Below are 20,581 nucleotides of genomic sequence, written 5' to 3'. Positions count from 1 at the left end.
CACAGACTCTGAAACAGCCTCCAGGCTCTGAGCTGGCAGTCAGCACAGAGCCCGACGTGGGGCTCGAACCCACGAACCGCGAGATCATGACCTAAGCGAAAGTCGGACGCTTAACCAACTAAGCCACCCATAAATACACCGCCTCTGTATTTATTTATTTTGAGAGAGCACAACAAGCAGGGGAGGAACAGAGAGAGGGTGGGAGAATCCCAAGCAGGTTCCACGCTGTCGGCGCAGAGCCTGGTGCTGGGCTCAGTCCTACCAACAGTGAGATCATGGCCTGAGCTGAAACCAAGAGTTGGACTCTCAACCGACTGAGCCACCCAGGCGCCGCCCCAGTTGTTTCCTGACTTCTGCCTACCAAGCTGGCTTTGAACCCCTTTTGCTCGTAAGAGGTTTTATGTAATCTGCCTTCTCACACTGTCTTGCAGCATTCGGGTGTCCACCTGGAACAGACTGAACTATCTGAAGAATGGTGTGCTGAAGTCTGCCTTAAAAGCCGCCATGGCCCATGACCCCATCTCTCCCGTGCTGTCTGAGCCTCATCTGGACGCCGTGGACCAGCGGCTCCTGAGCACCCTGGCCACCGTGAAGCAGTGCACTGACCAGTTTGGGGCGGACGCTGTGCTGGTGGAAGACAGGATGCCTCTCTCCCACCTGTAATTCGCAACAGAAAATAAGTGAAACTACTTTTTACAAAGCTAGAGAAACAGCACAATCACTTCCAAATGGTGTGAGATGGATCGGAAATGGCCGGCAGCGAGCTCTGGGTGGTGGGGGACGGGGTGGCCTTGGATTCCTTTGGCGATTTCCGTAGGAGGAGAAGCTGAGGCAGAGACTACGGGGTGCAGACCCCAGGAGCGTGCCTGCCCGACCACCGGACCCCTCGGCATCGGCGCACCCCCGCGGCGGGCCTCCTGCTGGGCCCATCGTCACGCGCGTGCCAAAGGGCGGACGGAGGTGTGACGTTTGGATAGGTTAATGCTGGGGTTGGTTCCACAGCATGTAGTTTGGGTTCATCTTCCAGTCCTTCCTCCACACCTGTGGGTTTTCTGAAAACACTTTAATGGCTTGAGTCCTTCTGTAACCAGGTCTAGTCCAGTCGGGAGTTTGACCGCCTCCTGAGGAGTGGCAGCAAGTACAACCTGGCGTTCTGTTGAGCCCAGACGGCGAAGGGGTCTGTTTTTAGGATAGAATTAGTGGGAAAGACAAAGGCAGGAAAGATGCTCGGGCTCTTAAGCGATTGGGTGGGAGGGCTTGCTCTTCCCGGTCGTTTAGAGGCAGGAAGGAGAGGCAGGACCAGAATCGGAGAAGCTCCTGGCAGGCGCGTAAACGCAGACAGGACTTGAACCTCAGTGAGCCCCGCGTTCCCCCCGTGGTGTCCCAGCGCACCCGGAAGCTGTCCAGCGTGATTCTCTCGCGGAGACTTTTTTTCCCTTTGGCCCAAAGCTGGCAGGTTCTTTTCTAAATTAACAAAGCGAATTGGGATGATACGCTGAATAAGAGTGGAGTTGCCTGTGATCTCTGCCATCCTGAGTTCGCTTTGGAAACGAATTTCCACCTCAGCCTTTAAGGCATTTGATCCCCGAAGCCTCTGTTGCTGAGAGAATGGCCGTCCTGTTCGTGCCCTTCTCGTGGGAACAGCCAGCTCACTCCCTGAGTGCGCGTCCTGCTGGCGGCTGGACCTGTCCTGTGACTTAGGCCTTGCAGAAGATGGGGAGCAAAAATTTTCAGCTTTCTGAGCCTTAAAATTAAGGAGATTACCAGGAAGGGCCTTAAAATTTTGATTTACATCAAGCCCTAATGTCCTCGTTGAGTTCCATCGGGCGTTCTGAACGATGGCGTGGTATCGTTTTCGTGTGTCCTCCCGCTGCGTGCAAGTGTCAGGCGGCCGACGCCCCGGCTCAGTGCCCTCTGTGTTCCCGCAGAGCGACTTGGAGCCGGGAGCAGCTGCGGTGAAGCGCGGCACCCGAGGGGGACCGGCCCGGTGTGCTCGCTCCCTGCGCACCCGTCCCTCCTGCATCTTGTCCAGGTGCCGGGCCAGCCTTGCGCTCCTGTGGAGCAGACACTGGTATTTAAAGAGTGTGGGTGAGCAGGTTAATGGCAGCCGTCGGAGAGCAGTGCCAGGCAGCCTCCCTCTCCTAAACCGCGTAGAATGTATGCCCTCGTTTTCTCGCATCGAAAGACAGCTAAGTAACCTGTAGCTACTTAACAGCATGAAGTTAGGATGCTTCTGTGCTTTGTCTGTACATTTCGAGTCAATACGCGAGAATGGGTTAAAGTCCTTAAAAAAGGTATTGAATTTAAGAAAACAGGTATTAGCACAAAACACTGAAGTCGGGTCAACCGAAGGAGGCCTCAGGTTCCAGTTTTAAGGCCATTTGCGGTGTGTATCAAGTGACGTTCACAGCTGAGCCTGAGAATGCCTTGGGTAGCCTCCCCCTTAGCGTCAGGGGGCCGGCCGGAGGGAGGCCCGCGCCGCCCACCTGGGCACAGGTTAGTCACACTGAACAAAGGGTCGGTGTTCCTGCAGACACGGGGCACTGGGTGTATGTTGCTGGAGGGGGCGGGGGGCAAGAATTGTTCTCAGCCTGGGAACTTCATTCATGATGTTGAAGGCAGAAAACACTGCTAAGGAAGGAAGCAGGACGGGGAGCGGCTTTGAAAATGTTGCATCCTTTTTTCCAAAACATCGCAGAAATGTTTCATTTCATTCCCTTTCCTACTGTTTTAAAATTCATGGTCTTAAGAGGTGTTCAGCCGTATCGTGGTGAAAGTTCTGTGTTAACAGCGTGGCCGTGACAGGGCTCTTAGAACGGATTTATATCTGATCAGGATTGGATTACGCCAGGAGGGCATGTGTAGGCACATCTTGGAAGAAGCCAAGCATAGGCTTATAGCCCTAAAATTCACAAAAAGTAAGTTCTCCTTGAAAACAGACAGGTGTCCTTTTGTTAAGTTTTGTAACCCTGTCCTCTGTGGTTTATTTAGCACTGTTACACTCAGACAAGTCACTGGACGTGACTTGGTCAGCCCTGGGTGGGGGTGCCTAAGGGAGCGTCTGAAGGTAGATGTGGGTGCGTTTTAATATTGTCAGATGAGGAAAATCGGAAGTGACTGCTATTTTCTTACCTCCTCCCACTTCCTAAATACGTTTATTCCAGAATTTGGGGAAATATGGGTAAAGAAGTTTCATTCTAAATTATTTAATATGAGGTTAAGTTGTGGGTTCGGGTGTAAATAATTGTCTGTGCAAAACAAATTCGTAGGATCTGATTTGCTCAGAGCTTCAATAATATATTGATACGGCATTTCTCCCTGTTGCGCTCAGGACTAATGTGTCAAATTTAAGATTTAAGGAGGAAATGGAAGAATTCAGGTACATCCGTTGCGTATTATTTTAGGAAAGATGAAACCTGTGTACGTGGCAATTTTCCAGTGTCCCCTGAACAACAGATTTTCCCATGGAAATTCATCTTTTCCTTCTCTTAAAGAAAAGGAAACAAAAGACTTGCCTTTCCCTTCCCATCCACCACATTCCTTCCGCTCCGTTCTCAGTGGTCCCTGTATTCTTGTTTGACCAGGGACAGTAAAACAGCATCTGTCTTGTAAGAGTTACCTTGTGGGCTCGAGCTTCAGAAACATGAGTAAAGGCATATGTATGTATATAGTCATATTGTAGCAAGAAAACAAATGTATTTATTTTGACACAGGGAAACACTGACTTATGTTGCTGAGGAACTTGAAGCTAGTGACAGGCTCTCTTCCCCGTGTCTGAGAGTGGACCCTGGGTGACCCAGACCATCCCCTGAGCAGGTGCCGCCGAGCCGCTCCGGTGAGCCAGCCGTGGTGGGTGCACGAGTGCGCCACGCACACCTGACTTCGTGAGGCCTGTTGTCCGGGGAAGGCCAGGTTTTCTCCCGTCGATCCCTCAAGTCTGACTTGCAAAGGCAGGGGCTGAGGACTCTACTGCCACAGGTTTCTAAGGAACAAAGGTGTTCTAAGTACAAAATGATTGAGGTGGGGGGCGGGGAACTGGGAATAACTTACTGGGAAGCTAATTTATTTGCTTAAAAGGGTGGTGTAGGAACCGGTACCCTCCGTTTTGATCTGCCAAGGGGCTCCTCTCAGAGCTGGTGCACAGGTGGTGGTCGGGATTGGGAAGACCCCAGACAGGACAGATACACGCACCTAAATTTCTAATGTGTTCTATGGGTTTCGATTCTGAAAGAAAATAAATAAAGATTTTATTAAGTATTGATGTATCATCTCTTCCTCTTACTCCTTTTTCCCCTTTCAGGATATTTTCAGTGTTTTCTGCTTCCAAGTTCCTAATCTGTTTTGTTAGGGGACAGAAAAAGATTACATCCTCGACCTCCCACGTAAACTTCCACGGGGACATTGCACGGCGTCTGATGAGGAAGACCTTTGCACTTCCTCACGAGTCTTCCAAAGGACCCTATCAGGTTGTGACTCTTCCACAAGTTTCCCTTTTGGAGAGAACTTAAGCATTCTTAGGTGCTTTTTGTATACTTAGTAGTTCAGTCCATTCTTGCAGCTTCTTTAGAGGTAAAGAATCACAAATCCTGAAGACTTGTCAGCACAATTCTCTAGAGGCAGGGAGAAGACCCAGGGCCCCTGATTTTATTTGTATTCTTAGGACACCCAGGTTTTTAACTTTGGAAACAGAAATCCAGCATCATAAACCTCAGCTAGCTGACTGAGCAGACTCCTTAAGGATTTTTTTACTTGGTTTGCCACATTTTTGCACCAGCTTTTGTCATGTGCGCTTGGATAGCAGTGGGAGGCCCAGTCACTGACTCCCCACATAGGATCCTTTTCCTGGTGAGAGTCAGACTTTGTTCTCAAGCATATCAGAAAGACTGGTGTTAAAGCTTGAAAAAGACAACTGGGAGTAGGGAGGGTTTATTCGGTCTCTGGTAGCCATTTGGGAATTGGGTGTCCCCTCAGAGCACGCGCAGTCCCAGCAAGAGAACTGAAGCACCGAGTGTGTCAGCACTGATGGAAATGAAGGACAGGAGAGACAGGAGAGACAGGAGCAGGAACGCATCCCAGAGGGTCAGGGGGTGAGAGGTAGGCAGAACCTACACCGAGGAAGGGGAGACTGATCCAGGCTTGACGTGTGCGTAGAACCCCAACTTCCGAAGTGCACAGCCTCCTGGGCCTGTACTGTTCTAGCCCTTGGCGGGGGGGGGGGGGGGGGGCGGAGAGAGGTGTCCTGTGGTTTTCGTCAGGTGCGCTCCATCTGGAGAGAACACTCCAAGTCCATCCACTGTGTTGTCACGTGCTCTTCACAGAGGAGCCACTGGTGCAGAGGTAAGCTCTGAAACAATTTTATGGTTTCCGTGTTGGCTTTTTACGTGCCAAGTTTAATTATAAGGCTTGATTTTTACTCAAAGATTGTTTCAGGACAGATCGTGTTCTGTCTCCAGCAGGGTCGGGAAGATGTCTGTGGCAAAGCTTGATCCCATTTCAGTGACCTCGGTATAGGTGTTGTGTGCCCATTTTCTCTTAGACTTTGTTAAAATGCAGATTTTAATTGAGTAGGTTTGAGTCTGCATTTCTGACAAGCCCCTGGACGATACCAGCGCTGCGGGTCCCAGGGCCACACTTGAGTAGCACAAATAGGAGTCCGCTTCCTAAGGAATCATGGCTGCCTGTAGTTTTCACAGCAGCCTCTAGATGTCGCCGTCAACCATGAGCTCTTGTGCTCCTAGACTCCCCCCCCCCCCCCCCCCCCCCCCCCCCCCCCCCCCCCCTGAGAATGAAATGTTAGCAATTTATTTAGGCTGGAAACTAGTCTAAAAACCAGTGTTTGGATCCGTTGTTTCTATGTGGAGCTGACAAAGACGGGGAAAAAATGTTTACCTTTTAGGAAAAAAATGTCTTCTTAAAATTAAGATGTTTGCCCAGGAACTTTCCAGCTACCTACTTTATTTACCACTAAATGCTAAATTCAGATCAAAACACTGCAGAAATTAGTCTTACATGAAAGTTACAAGTAGAGACAGAGTTATTTTGCCTTAAAACCTGGGTTTTTAAAAGAAACTAGGGTTACTATTAGTAATTTTATCACCATAAATTCACTTATAAACATCACTAGTATAAATAAAACCACCCAAGCCTCCTGTGGAAACCACTCAACGCTTCATTCAGGGGTGGGACATATGTATGTATAACTGACATATTCAGTTAACATGAAACTGAATGAGCTCATTAACACTCATAGCACCCCTGTCAAGTGACTTCTATTATGCCATTCTATAGGTAGAGAAACTGAGGCATAGGGCAGCTAATCCCTAAGGTCACACATAGAAAATGGTAGGGGGCCATTCAGTTAATCACTATACTGGGTTGCCATTCATGCCCATTTACTGAATGAGTTCATGTTTTCAATTTCCTAACAGGCGTGTCCCTTGTTAACTGTCCTTGGAAGGTTCCCCGAGTCTGCACATCGGGCAGTACCGGTGTCCTGGCCCTGCTCTGTGGGAGGTTTGGGTTCAGCGTCGACCTCATGTGGCTAAGAACTACAATAGGCATATGCATAACCGCTTTTCAACTTGACTGTGGTGGCGCCCCGATGAAGGTGCTTGCTGGTTTCTGCAGCTTTGGCGCGCAGTGGAGGGAGGAGCAGACGTGGCGCTGGGTGTGACGTAAGCGACTGCGGCTCTGTGAGACCTAGGACTCCCGAGTACGGTCTGCAGAACTCCCCCTCAAGGCCACTGAGCCTGTGCCCTTAGTCAAGTCCCCGGATTCAGCACTTTCTTCCAGGGACAAGATGGCTCCCATTAGGCCAGTGGCTTCGGTCACCCCAGTGATTTTGGAAAATGCATTAACGCTTTTCGGAAATCTAACAAGCTTGCTGCATGCTCACGTCGTGTGGAAGGGCGCCCAACGGAAAGGGGCCCTCAGGTCTTGCCAGTGGCGTTTGAGAAGCGGCTGGGTGGCACAAGCACTTGAAAGCTGCGATCAAGCACTGGAAAGTTGCAAACGTAGCCAAGAGCGAGCCCGCAGGCCTCAGCCTAACTTCCTCGTAATGAGACTTGATTTCCCCCCCTACTGGGAGTTTCCAGAAGCCCAGCGTCCCCGGCCCCGAGCCCTGGGCTTCCTCTTGCTGTGGGCGTGCTCCCGCCCGCGGAAACCTGCCGCTCCCGCCGGTTTCGCTTCCCGGCGTGCGCCCCGCGCCCCGGGGCCTCTCTCCGCTCACGGACCCGGCCGCCGCCAGCCCCCCCCGGGGACACGGGTGCCCTTATTTGCTAAGCCTCGGAGGGGCCCCCAGAGCGGCCGCAGGTACCGGCGGGGTGGCCGGCAGCGACCTCTCCGGGGCTTGACGGCACCGGCTCCGCGACCGCAGGCTCCCCGGAACGGCGGGCGGCCGGAAGCGAGCCCCGCGGTGGGCGGCGCCTGCCGGCGGCCTCGGGGTGCCCTCCGGGCGCCGGGGCTGGGCCTCGGTTCCCGCGCCGGCGCCAGTCCGCGAGGCCATGCCTCGCCTGCGCCTCCGCCTGCTGCTGCTGCTGCTGCTGCTGCTGCTGCTGCTGCTGCCGCCGCGCCCGGGCGCGGGCCACGCCAGCCCGCCGGACGGGGCCCAGGAGCCCCTCCAGGGCCTGCGGGAGCGGCTGAGGGAGGCCGCCGCCCTGTCCCGGCGCTACTGGGCGCTCCTGCGCTGCCGCGTGTGGCCCGAGCACTGCGAGGGCGCCGAGGAGGCTCGCGCGCGGCCCCTGGGTAAGAGCGGCCGCCGGGGAAGCTGGGCACCGCTGGGGGCCGGGCAGCCCGTCCCCACCCCCCGTCTCCGGCGCGGCCCCCTGAGACCCCCGAATGGGCCTGGCTGCCCTGCCCGCGTCGCCCGTCCGTGACCCCTCCAGACACCTCCCACTTCCTTGAGTCCCCTCAGCCCGCCCTGGCTCATTCCCGGGAGCTGCTCTTTCCCGCCGCCTCCCTGGCCTCACGGAAAGCCCCCGATGGCCACGGCCCCAGCATCTTCTCTCCTCTGCTGCCGACAGGGCCGGGGCTGGGCCGGGAGTCCTGGACCTGTGTTCCCGGCCCAGCTTCGTCCCCGACAAGTCGTGCGGCAGGGCTGTCACTTCACTGTCACGGACCAGATGACCTCCGAGGCTCCTTGCAGCCCATGCAGATCATCCTGGGTCCCCCAATACTGTTTGGGTTTTGCTCGTGCTGGGTGTATTCAAGTTGACATTTGGCAATGGAACGGCGAGGCCCTTGCGGGTCGCATGATTTCCGATCCCGGAGCAAGTAGGAGGAATGATGATCAGCAGCCACTGTTTGACTCCCTAGAGACTGCAAGCTCCTTGTGGGCAGGTGCGGCACCCAGCGCTAAGGCCTATCCGTTGAGTAAATTGAGCCTTTGCTGGAGCCGGTGTCCGCGACTGGATGGATGGGGCGCCCCCTCCGGCCGTGCCCTGGCAAGGAGTGAGGGGTGGCTCGCAGGGGGACCGAGGACCGGAAGAACCGCTCTGCTTGCTTGCAGGCAGGCGGTGTCCGCCTTCCCCTAGGCCGCAGCCCCGTGCCCGTCTCACAGCACACACCCCCCCCCCCCCGCCCTTTCCAGGCTGGAGCCTCCCCCTGCTGGGCCAGCAGTACCTGGACATCCTGACCGCGTGGTACTGCAGCTTCCAGGACTGCTGCGGCAGCGGCGACTGCAGGGTCTCCAACAACCTCCCAGGTGGCACCTCGCGGGCGAGGGGGCTCGGGATCTGTGGGGAGGAGAGGCGACTCAGGGGGCGCCCGCAAGGGCGCAGGGGACCTTTCATCATCCTCCCTGTCTCTGCCCTGGCTTCCGGGAGCCCCTGTCCCCAAACCTGTAACCTCATGGCCGGTAGGAAGTACGGCCTAGCGGAGGACTCTGAGCGCTCCCTGCCCTCAGCAGGTGTTCGGTGAATCGAATCTATTCATCTGAGGGTGTCTCCATAAAGTATTCCGGGGGAGGGGGATCCTGAAACTTCCGGGCAGGAGCAGCCCCTGGGCCTGGGGGCTGGGTTCCCGCCGCCGGACAGGACTCTGCCCGCCACTCTGGGGTGTCTTCAGGGCCTTTAGAAAGAGCGATTCGTTCTCTCCCTAAATTCAATCTTGACTTCTCAAGCTCTTCAGAAAAGCCCTTGAATCCCTTCGGGCTGCAGGGTCTGTGCAGTGGCTTCTCACTGTGGCCAGGCAGTCTGGGCATGCGACCCCGCTTCGAGATGTCCAGAGAGACCCTGACCGTGGCTCCCTCTGTCCGGCCCCCAGGCCTGGCATCGGACCTGAGCCGCCGACTACACGGCCAGCATCTGGCCGGGGAGCTGGTCCTGACCGCGGTGAGGGGCTACCTGGAGCTGCCGCGGCCACGCAAGGCCCTGGCCCTGTCGTTCCACGGCTGGTCTGGCACAGGCAAGAACTTCGTGGCGCGGCTGCTGGCGGAGAACCTCTTCCGGGACGGGCTGAGGAGCGACTGTGTCAAGGTGTTCATCGCCACCTTCCACTTTCCTCACCCGAAGTACGTGGACCTGTACCAGGTGAGGCCGGGCAGGGCCGGGGAGCCTCGCCAGCCGGCGGGAGGCAGCAGGCCTCCGTGATGGCAGGGAGGTCCTGAAGCCAGCTGTTCCCTGGCGGGAGGCAGGCCTCAAAGAAGCCGGGGGCGGGGGGGGGGGTTGGGGGGGGAACAGGTGGCCGCTGGGACAGAAGCTGTAAGCCACACACACATCCACTCCGCACACCTGAGGCCCTGGACACACGGACGGAAGACTTCTGTTCCAAACACCGCCCGCTTGAGCTCTGTCTCCTCAGCCATACGTGAGAGGCCACACTAAGCTTGCACAGAGAATCCACGCGTTAATGGTCTGTTCTAGAAACAGTGGTAATGTAGGAGATGTGGAGCAGAGAAAAGCACTTTATCATGATCTCCACACACAGACACCACCACAGTTAGCATTTTGGTTTACCCCCTTGAAGCCTTTCCTCTGTAGTGTTTTATGTCACTGTAATTAATACTGGACAGAAAGTTACATATCCTGCTTTTTTTTTTTTTTAAGAGGCACATAAGATTTCCCCCCCCGTCTTCCTCAAATTGCTCAGCACATGGCAACAAGCAGATGGCCAAAAATTGTCCGGGCCGCTCTGCCGTTTGGGGTTTCTTCCATTCAGACATGTAGGATTTCAGATAAGCCAGACGGTGATGCAAACCCCATTGCAGCACAGCAGAGATTACAAATCACTACGTCTGTCTTCGGCCTTTAGCTCCAATATTTGCGAGGTGTTGGCCCGGGAAGCCGACGTAAGCCTCTGCGGACAGAGGCGGCCGAGCAGCCTGGCAGCCCCGGCGGAGGGCAGAGGTAGCGAGAAGCGTCCCAAGGGCTGGTGGCTGGTCGGCCAGGTCTTCCCAGAAAGAGCAGATCCCGGCTGTGGATCTCAGCTTCCCGCTGTGCACACTGACACGTGCGCACTCGCCCGCACACCCTGCACATCTTCGCACCCCCGCACGGGTGACGGGGCCTGAAGTCTGAATGCAGGGAGGTTAGAGGCGCACCGTGAGTGCGGCTCCGCCGACAGCCGTCCCGGGGCAGGCGCCGGCCTTGCTCTCCTGGCGAGCCCCGCGGCCGGCTTGCCCGAGCCTAGCCTGCGCACTCGTGAGCGCCGCGCTCCGGGGACTTCAGCCGGCGTGGCAGGGGTGGGGGGTGGGGCTGTGGCCGCCCCTGGGCGCGTGAGCCTGCTCTGCCCCTCTCCCCTGCGGGAGAGCCTGCCTCCCACCCGCAGGGAGGGCGACTGGACGTGCTGGGACGGGACCTCGTCCTGGGGCACAGGGAGCCGGGCTGGGGCCCGGTTCCTCGCCACAGACCCCCGGGGGCATGAGCAGGACCTGGGAAGCCGGCGCCCCCGGATGGGATTGGCAGTGCGGGGCTGGGGTGGGCGCTTGGGGCAGTGCGGGGTGGGCCTCACTAGGGCGCTGGCGGCTGGGGCCCGCTTCCCGCCGCTCCCCGGCTCCCAGCGGCCCCCTGTATTCCGTGCAGGGGCAGCTGACAAGTCAGGTGGGGAAGACTCAGGAGCGCTGCCCCCAGACCCTGTTCATTTTCGACGAGGCCGAGAAGCTGCACCCGGCACTGCTGGAGGCCCTCCGGCCACACCTGGAAGGCCAGGCCCCCGAGAACCCCAGGGGCGAGTCCCGGAGAACCATCTTTCTCTTTCTCAGGTGAGGTGTGAGGAACAGGAGGGCTGGGTAAGGGGAGGGAGAGCCCTCGGCCCCGGGGCTGCACCTGCCGGGCTTGCGAGAGGTTACCTGGCACGTTCGCTGGCTGGGGGGGCAGCCTCCGCGCCCCCTGAGGCTCCAGACCCCTTATCCGCAAGGGAAACGAGCACACGCTTCCGTGGAGCGGACAGACGCCCAGCTGCTTGGGCCGGAGCCGGGGTGGGCTGGGGGCGCCAGGGGCCGATCCTGCCGCCGAGGAAGGACTCTGACTCCCACCCCTCACCCCCCACTGTTGGCAGCGGCCACCGTTCACTCATCTGTCCTCTCCCATGGCTGTGTGAGGGTGGGGAGGCTGCCCTCGGAACCCCCCGGTTGGTCCATGGCCTCCTCAGGGAGGGACCACTCACACGGGGGATCCCCTTAGAAGGGCATTTAGGGGATTTGTTTTTGACGAATGATTGGTATATAGCATTAGTTTCAGGAGCACAGGGGGATTCGCTGTTTGTATATACCTGTGTTGCGAAATGGTTGCAGTAAGTCTAGTTAACCCCGTCACCATGCACAATTCCGCTTTTTTCCTGTGACGAGAACTTTCAAGATCTAACGTCAGCACCTATCATATGCAGGGCCGCACTGTTAACTATGGTTGTCAGGCAGTTCTCTACGTCCCGCGACTGATTCATTGTTTATTGGCCTTGACCTCTGGCAATCTCCCATCTGTTCTTGGTATCCGTGAGCTTGGTTTGTTGTTGTTCTTGCTGTTGTTTGAAGATTTCACATAGGAGTGAGATCATACGATATTTGTCTTTCTCTGACTTACTTCATCTAGCATGATGCCCTCAAGGTCCGTCCATGTTGTTCAGAGGGGCAAGATTTCATTAGGAAATCTATGGAATTTTATGAATAATATTCCATTGTGTATGGGGGGGGCCCATTTTTGTCATCCATCCACCAATGGACATTTAGGTTTCCATATTGTGGCTGTTGTAAATAATGCTGCCGTGAACATGGGGGCAGGTATATCTTTTTAAATATGTTCGTTATCTTGGAATAAATACTCAGAAGTGGAATTGCTGGATCATATATAATTCTACCTTTAGCTTTTTGAGGAGCCTCCGTAGTGTTTCCTGTAGCGTCTGTGTCAATCTGCATCCCACCAGCAGTGCACAAGGGGTCCCTTTTCTCCACATCCACAGTTATGCTTGTTATTGCCTGTCTTTTTTTGGTTATAGTCGTTCTAACAGATGTGAAGTGACATCTCATTGTGGTTTTGAGTAGCTTTCTCTTTTTTTTTTTTTTTTTTTTAGAGAGAGACAGTGTGAGCAGGGGAGGGTCAGAGAGAGAGAGGGAGACACAGAATCTGAAATAGGCTCCAGGCTCTGGACTGGCAGTCAGCACAGAGCCCGACGCAGGGCTCAAATCCACGAACCATGAGATCATGACCTGAGCCGAAGTCGGACACTTAACCGACTGAGCCACCCAGGCGCCCCTTGAGTAGCTTTCTCCTGATGATGAGCGGTGTTCACCTTTTCACGTACCTGTTGGCCACCTGTATGTCTTCCTTCGAAAGATGTTCTTTCAGATCTTTCAGAATTTTTAATCAGATTCTTTTTGCTATTGAGTCATATGAGCTTTTTTTTTTTTTTTTTTAATGTATGTTTGCTTATTTTGAGACAGAAAGGGAGAGAATCCCAACAAGGCTCCATGCTGACAGTGTATAGCTTGACATGGGGCTCGATTTTAAGAACCATGAGATCATGACCTGAGCCAAACTCAAGGGTTGGACACTTAACTGACTGAGCCATCCAGGTGCCTCTGTTATGACTCTTTGTATTTTTTGGATATTAACCCTTACCAGGTAATGACTTTCCAATGTTTTCTCCCATTTAGTAGGTTGCCGTTTCCTTTTGTTGGTTTCCTTTGCTATCTATGCAGAATTTTTTTGTTCGATGTAGTCCCACTTATTTTTGCTTTTGGTGTCACATCCAAAAAAATCATTGCCAAGACTGATGTTCGAGAGCTTACTACCTGTTTTCTTCTAAGAGTTTTATGGTTTCAGGTCTCACATTGTATCTAATCCATTTTGAGTTAATTTTGGGGGTATGGTGCAAGGTATGAAAATGGACAACTGGGTTTTCATTCTTGTGTATGTGGCTGTTCAGTTTTCCCAACACCATTTATTGAAGAGCCTGTCCTTTCTCCATTGTTACTCTTGCCTCCTTTGTCAAAAGTTAATTGACCATATATGCTTGGGTTTTAGTTCTGGGCTCTTTTGTTCCACTGATCTATGTGTCTGTTTTTATGCTAATACCATACTGTTTTGATTATTATGGCTTTGTAATGAAACTTGGAATATAATTCACATATTGTGAGTCCCTTTTTTTTTTTAATATTTAAAAATTTTTTTTTTTTAATTTATTTCTAGGAGAGAGAGAGAGACAGCGTGAGCAGGGGAGGGTCAGAGAGAGAGAGAGAGAGTCACAGACTGAAACAGGCTCCAGGCTCTGAGCTGGCAGTCAGCACAGAGCCCGACGCGGGGCTCGAACCCACGCACCACGAGATCATGACCTGAGCAAAAGTCGGACGCTTAACCGACTAAGCCACCCGGGCGCCCCTTGTGAGTCCCTTCTTAAAAGGGCATTGCGTTCTCAAATCAGCACATTTGTTGAAAATTAGGTACAAACTACCCTTGAGAAACCTCAAGGGAGACTCAGGTGGAGGGTGGTTTGCCACTAAGTCCAGCATGGCCACATCGATCTTTCTCCAGCCTTGGAAGGTCTGTTTCTTCTGGGATCATGAGGGGAAGTCACTGGCCTGAAATTCAGGGTATGATGTGTTGAATGAAAAGCTCATGCTCTCATACCTGTGTTGAGATTTGCAGCCTGGACAGGTAGGACCCTGAACTTGACCTTTATATTGTACTTCCTGTGTGGTTTGCCTGTATGCTCTGGAAATGGCTTTGTAAAAAGTGAATTGAGAAATCAGCTTGTTCAATCCTCTCTCTTTATGGTGGCTCCAGCTGGGAAAGTCCCGCCCAAGGTCTGTTAGCACTCAAGTTTGGGTCCCTGCTGGCCCAACCTGAAAGGCTTCACAAGCAGCCACTACAAGGTACACGGTTCTCCGCACCTTGGGCAGGCCAGTACACGCTTGCTAGGGGATCTTCTTCAGTGTTGGGTGCACCGTGTGAAAGTGAGAGGTAGGGAGTCTGGTTTCTCACCCAGCCTGGAGTGTGTCAGGGGGCGGGGCGTGGAAGGCAGTTCTTGTCTCACTGTGGTCCCACGGGGCACCACGGAGCCAGGCGAGACTGCGGCCAGGGCGGGAGTTCGGTGTGTGGCTGGAAAGCCCTTCCGGCTCTGGAATTCAGGCTTACAGGACACTACGGTGCCCGGGGCGGGGGGGGGGGGGAGGGTGTCCCAAGAGGATTTTAAAAAGAGAAAAGTGGACATTTTTCTGACCTGAGCCCCAGTGCCAGGGCACTGACTTTCCCACTCAGTTCTCAGCCTGGAAAACCCTTGCCAGGCTTTCCTGATTTTCCTGACCCAGGTGACCTTGCAGTCTCTAGGCAAACATTTGTCTTTAGAGTATTTTGGTCATCGACCTGCCTGCGGTGCCCCCAGTCCCCCCTAGCCCTGCCCTCTCCCCTAATGACCTGGCCTTTGTGCACCGTCCGAGGCCACGCGGTCACCAGTGAGTGGAGATAAGGTTGGGGTGGCAGCGGGGCCTGACGAGAGAGTCACCAGGGAAAAGCGCGTGGGCCCCCATTGCTGGCGGATGGAGAGGCCATGCCGGTTGTCAGGGACCCCTCTGGGGAGGAGGGTGCACACCTGTGACAAGGGCGTGGTCTCCAGCGCCGGTGGCTCTGCTGCAGGCCTGTGCCCAGCCTCGGAGCGTCAGCGGTCCTGGACAGGCCTGGCCGCCCACTGCCCGGAGCCTGGCTGACCGTGCAGCTCAGCGCCCTCCCCACTCCTGCCTCTGGGGGTCCAGGAAGCAGTGCTTCTAAACCCCCTCCGCTTTCAGGTGCAGCTCTTCCTCAGCCCACGATGGGATTCTGTCCCAATAAGCTCATCGTAAATTGAAAACGTATTCGACACGCCGAACCCACCAGACACTGTGGCTTAGCCCAGCCCGCACTGACCTTGCTCGCAGCACACGTTAGCCCATCGCGGGGCAACGCCGTCCAACAATAAAGTGCTGCCCGTCCCGGGTACCTGATGAGCACCGCACGGGCGGAAACGGCGGGCTCGTAGGGGCGCAGAATGGCTGGGAGGGTATCGGTTGTGGGCCCTAGTGACCAGGTGGCTCGCTGCGAGCCGCGGCCCAGCGTCACGGGTAGGGATCTGCCCGCGTCCCCAGCCGAGGGAAAGGTCAAGATTCAAAGTAATGTCTTCCGAATGCTTGCTGCGTTTGCACCGTGGTGAAGTGGAGAAGTTGGAAGTCGGGACCGTCTGTGTCCCAGGGATGGGAGGGGGAGGACAGCATCGGAGTCTGGACCCGGTGTCTGTGGTGGCCTCACCCCGGTGCGGAGGGCCCTTGGGCTCAGAAGAAAGGCACAGCTGATTCAAGCTGCGGCTGGGGACAAGTTCCACTGTTTAAGGCCGGTAGCTGAATCCTGAAGAAAACCCTACGCCTGCTGTTTGAAGTAAGGCGCTGGTGGCTCTGCAGGCCCGCCCCCGGGGGGGCATCTGCGGCGGGGTGTCCTGGGTGGCAGGCGGGAGCAGGGCGGATGGCTGGCTCGCTCCCGCTTCCTGCTTCCACCAGGCGGAGCACGGGCCGGAGCGGGGCCATGGCGCTCTCGCGGGGGTGCGTGTCCTCTCCTGGGTGATGACGTGAGCTGAAAGGGGAGTTCGTGGCTGTGGTCAGGGAAACAACAGAGAGGGCCTTTTAAAGACTTAAAAGAATGTAAGTCGCTCATGGAATCGAGGGCCTCGCACCCCAGGGCGCAGAGGACACGTATAGAAATGTTTATTCATGGACTGTTGAACCTAGGGTGACCTCGGGGGGATCTTAAGTTGGTCCAGCTCTCTTATTTTACAACCGAGGAAACTAAGGCTCTGACAGGTTAATAACTGAGTGGAGTTTCTCTCTCTTCTTAGGAAAGACCTATTAGCAATTGGAATGGTGTGGAGGGGCCCGGGGCGCTCTGGGCAGGCAGCAGCACCTAATGAGGAGCTGAAGGGGTGGGCGTGGTGCAGAGAGAAGGGGCCCATGTCACAGAGAAATGCCCCTCGCAGAGGACGACGACACTGGCTATGGAACAAGAGAATTTCGGAAGGGAGATGGAAACAGTATAGACAAACATGCACAAACGTTCATTTATTTCATAAACGTTTATTGAGCACCTGATATGCACTGTGCTGGGGCTCCACGAGGGACTCCCCCTCCTCTCCCGCTATCTGCCCTGCACCCGTGCACATGTGCACCTGCCTCTCCTTGCAGGGGTTGGGGGTGCAGGATGGGGCAGTCCCTTGGCAGGGGAAGGCTCTTGCTTTCGCTGATGCAATCGCGACCACTTGCAGGTGTAGACGAGCTGCCTGGTGGGTGTGGGGTGTGGGGGCGGGGCCCTGCAGCTAGGACTCCGGCCTGGGAAAAAGCCTGGCTGTGAGGGGCACGCTGGCCCCTCCGAGGAAGGAGGCACGGGGGGTCACTGGGCAGTCCTGGCTTACCCATGGGCGGAGGCGGGCAGGGAGGGAGAGATGCACTCGGCGCCCCCTCTGTATCCCGGAGTGTCACACGGAGCCTGGCACAGGAGCCACTCCGATGCTAAACACGCAAGCAAATGGGTTAATGTGGCTGTGAGTGACCGAGTCAGCTTCATGAGGAGAGCGTCGAGCTTCCCCCTCCCTCTGGAAGGCCTGGGAAGCTGTGGGCCTGGGCCTAGCGAAGGGAGAAGCACGTGGGGAGGGAGGTGAGGCTGGGGGTCTCGGAGAAAGTGCTCCCAGCTCCCGGGCAGTGGCTCTGATATCCTCTCCTCTTCCTCCGGCATCTCTCTAACCCAGCCTGCTTCAGACCCATAATTCCAGTTGCCTAGTGAGATCCCAAACCCTGGAGAGATCAAGGGCAAATTTAAAACACTCGTGGGCGCAGATCCGAGTTTTCGTCACCACCCTTCTATATTCACTCCACTTGTCAGCGGCCGGGGAAGCAAGCAGCTCACGGCACGTGCTTGTGTTCTTTGATGGCCTCCTTTCCCTCACATCCGTCACAGGGGCTCGACAGTTGGGCCTCCTAAGCTAACTCTTAAACCCTTCTACCTCTAAACAACTCCCGGACCTGCCTTCTGCAGCCATCGCAGGTCTTCAGTCCACCCTCTGTGGCCCTAGAATGATCTTATTATGAAGGAAAGCAGAGCAGGTCAGTGCACCCGCCTACCCCCCTTCAGCCGTTCCCCTCGGCTTAGAGCTAAGCTAAGGGTGTGGGTGTGGCAGACAGGCCTCCCCACGCTGGCCTCGCCTACCTTCATGCCTCTGCTTGGGCTCAGAAGCCTCCTGCTCCCCCTGAAGGACAAGGTCTTCTGTGCAGACTGTGGGTGGTGACAAGATCCCCTGGAGAGGGAGAGGCCCCTTGACCTCCATTCTTCCAGTCACCGGGGCAGTGGCTTTAGCGAGATCAAGTTCTCATAATAGTATTTGTCAACAAGTCCTTATTTCTTCCAGTAACCTGGGAGGCAGCGTCATCAATGAGGCTGTCCTGAATCTGCTGAAGGCCGGGTGGTCCCGGGAGGACATTAAGCTGGAACACTTGGGGCCCCAGCTCCAGGCCGAGATTGCCACGTCCACAGGTAACGGGCTCCCGGCCTCACAGAAGCCGTAGGTATGGGGATGTGGCTTCTGGGGTTGACAAGGCACAGAGGACACACGGTCATCATCTCGTTGGCCACTCCAACTAGGCACAAGAAGAGTCCAAAAAAGCTGAACTCCTTGTCTGAAAATGCTCGGAGAGTAGTTGCCCGGCCCTGGGAATCCAGGCGGGGGTCGGAGAAGCCTGTGGAGCCTGAGCAAGAGTCTGTGAGCTCAGAGGTTCACACCCCCAGCCCCCCCCTTTCTGCTGCCTGACGAAACTGTAAGCCTGCAGTGCTGCCCCCCCTCACCTGTGGCACACGGTCCCTAAAACTCCTACACAGCTGTGTGGATCCTGACACACGCTTTACGCCTGGGGACACTTTACAACTGCAGGTGGGGTCGGCCCCAGGGCAGACGCCATGTAACTCTGGTCTTGATTTCAGACAGTGGCTTTGGCCACAGCCATCTTGTCAAAGAAAATCTGATTGACTTCTTCGTCCCCTTCCTGCCGCTGGAGTACCGCCACGTGAGGCTGTGTGCACGCGACGCCTTCCTGAGCCAGGAGCTCGTCTACACAGAGGCAGCGCTGGACCAAGTTGCCAAGATGATGGTGTATGTCCCTAAGGAAGAGCAACTCTTCTCTGCGCAGGGCTGCAAGTCTGTTTCCCACAGAATTAACTACTTCCTGCCTTGATGGCTAGAGGAAGAGGAAGACTTCCAGAAGCTGCCTGCCCCCCACTAACAGGGCCCTGGGGCCTGTCGGGCAGGCTGGCCTCCAGAGGTCACTCACCCACATGAGGTAAAGAAGGAAAGCCTTAAAACAGAAGCAAAGCCAGTTCTTTCAGTCCCTTGGTGCCTTAAAAAGCCGCATCCTAAAACGTGGGCCAGGTGGCCGGAGAAAGCCACGTGCATGATAAATGCCAAGCGCACACGAACATCTCAGCTTTTGCCTGCAGACGCCTGTGGGAGCCATGGTGACAGGGAAGGGGACAATTCAGCTGCTCAGGTTTGCGGGACGGGTGGCTTAGTTTTAGAGTTGTTCCCAGAGGGAAGCTGGGCAGCTTCTGTGAGCAAATGAGCAAAGAGCCTCAGACTGAAAGAAGTAGTACACAGAGGAAGAATTTTCATGTATATAAATGTCAGCATAGGTTATGACTAATTCTCTTGTAAATCTAAAAGAAAAATTTAAGTTAGGGGCTCTGACACGCCTGTGTCATATGTAAAAATTAAAACACTGTATTTTCCTAGAACCCGCAGCCTGCTTTCTTACTGAGACCTAGTAATCATGCTCACCCAGCAACATTCCAAAAGGAGGTCCTACTGCCAGGTGGGCTGAGAGGGAGTGCGTGCCGGCGCTCACAGGCGACTGCCTGGCCGGCTGAACTGGGTCATTTCAACCTCTTGCTGAAGAGGCTCTCACAGCGTCTTGCTCTTGGGTATGAATACGTCAGTCCCGGGCTCCCAGCTATAAAAAGAAAGTCATTTTTGAGGTCTGAATGGTTACATATAAATGCGTACACTGCTTCTGGCCCATGGGGTGTGAGTTTTGGGTCTCTTCCTTTCTCTTGGTTCCTTCACTTTTCTGGAATTGCACACGGGTCTCTGCTCCTTACATCTGTCATCACCTCAAGCATCCCTTCTTATTTAAAGCCCTCCCCAACCCTCTTCCCTTTAGCCCTGGAAAAACAGACACTCTGTCTCTCTCCCATTTAACGCTTTACTGCACTCATTTACTCAAGGCTCTCAAGGTTCGGGGGTACCCAGCCTGAGCCACATCCCAATCTCAGCACTCAAATACGTGAGTAAAGCAACATTCTCTCACCACCTATGGGACCGAAATGAGCTCGGCCTCACTGCACAGTAAAAGGGGGGAGGGGGTCAGTTTTAGCCCCCGGCTCCTTGGCTCAGTCTGGAGCATCTCGGGAGGAAGATGCAGGCCACCTGATCCCGCTGCGACCCCAGCTCTACGCCCTGGCAGTGCACACTCTACAAGGTACACTCTTGTTTTAGAGCCACAGGACGGCTGCCACGGCGACTAGCCGTGTGCGATGTCATAGATACATACAGGCTCTGACCCTCCCTCAGCTCGGGGCCCACGACAGGCGGCAGAACGTTGTGGTTCTGACCGCTTCTCTGCAGCCAGCCAGGCCCGAGTGCCGTGGCTCAGCCACTCACCACCGTGACACCGCAGAGACCACAGAAAGCTGAGAACTGCAGTCAGACTCTGGTTTCTACTTGTGCGGAAGTGAGCATCACTGCACTTACCTCACAGGGTCACTGTCAGGATAAAACGAGTTAATCCCTACAAAGTGCTCAGGACACAGTGCTTGCGTGTTTAAGAATAAGGTAAAATCTAGTAAAACGGCCATCGGCTGGCACCACACGCAGAGCCCCGGCTGGGCCTTCCCCCACCCCCGTCCTAGTCGTCGCCCCTGAGGCAGTAGGAAACTACCACCTGGGAAGGGCCCACGGGCGGTGCCCTGTGCTGAGCCCTTCGAAGCCGTTCCCTCGGGCCATCTTCAGCTCGACTCTAACACTGTGGCTTCGACCTGGTGAGCTCGGTCTTCGTTCGCTAGACACGGACTGCAGGCCCTGAGGGGTGTGCTGG

At 55.3% G+C, this 20,581-nt stretch overlaps 2 protein-coding genes and 1 non-coding gene across 6 annotated transcripts in view; 2 read left to right on the top strand and 1 right to left on the bottom strand.

Annotated features, from left to right (window-relative positions):
• FAM20B (FAM20B glycosaminoglycan xylosylkinase) overlaps positions 1–4,261 on the top strand; it is a 41,948-nt gene extending 37,687 nt beyond the window's left edge. For all 4 annotated transcript variants that reach the window (XM_039255374.1, XM_039255376.1, XM_039255373.1 and 1 more), the window contains one exon: positions 432–4,261. In XM_039255374.1, coding sequence (XP_039111305.1) covers positions 432–663 — 232 coding nt within the window. In that variant the 3' untranslated portion in view covers positions 664–4,261. The remainder of the gene's footprint in view (positions 1–431) is intronic.
• Positions 2,423–19,460, top strand: TOR3A (torsin family 3 member A). Its single transcript, XM_039255372.1, has 9 exons — positions 2,423–2,496; positions 4,301–4,466; positions 6,704–7,311; positions 7,376–7,743; positions 8,588–8,701; positions 9,262–9,527; positions 11,019–11,197; positions 17,848–17,972; positions 18,417–19,460. The coding sequence occupies exons 1-9, from the start codon at positions 2,423–2,425 to the stop codon at positions 18,665–18,667; spliced, it is 2,151 nt and encodes a 716-aa protein (XP_039111303.1). The 3' UTR covers positions 18,668–19,460.
• Positions 13,720–13,804, bottom strand: TRNAK-UUU. Its single transcript is given in 2 exon segments — positions 13,720–13,754; positions 13,768–13,804. It is a non-coding gene; the product is annotated as a tRNA-Lys (tRNA).
• Positions 19,461–20,581: the final 1,121 nt, after the last annotated feature.

The sequence above is a fragment of the Hyaena hyaena genome, unplaced genomic scaffold (genome assembly GCF_003009895.1).
Source record: "Hyaena hyaena isolate Hyena2069 unplaced genomic scaffold, ASM300989v1 scaffold_525, whole genome shotgun sequence".
Classification (NCBI taxonomy): Eukaryota; Metazoa; Chordata; class Mammalia; order Carnivora; family Hyaenidae; genus Hyaena; species Hyaena hyaena.
This window is presented reverse-complemented; position numbering and strand designations above follow the sequence as displayed.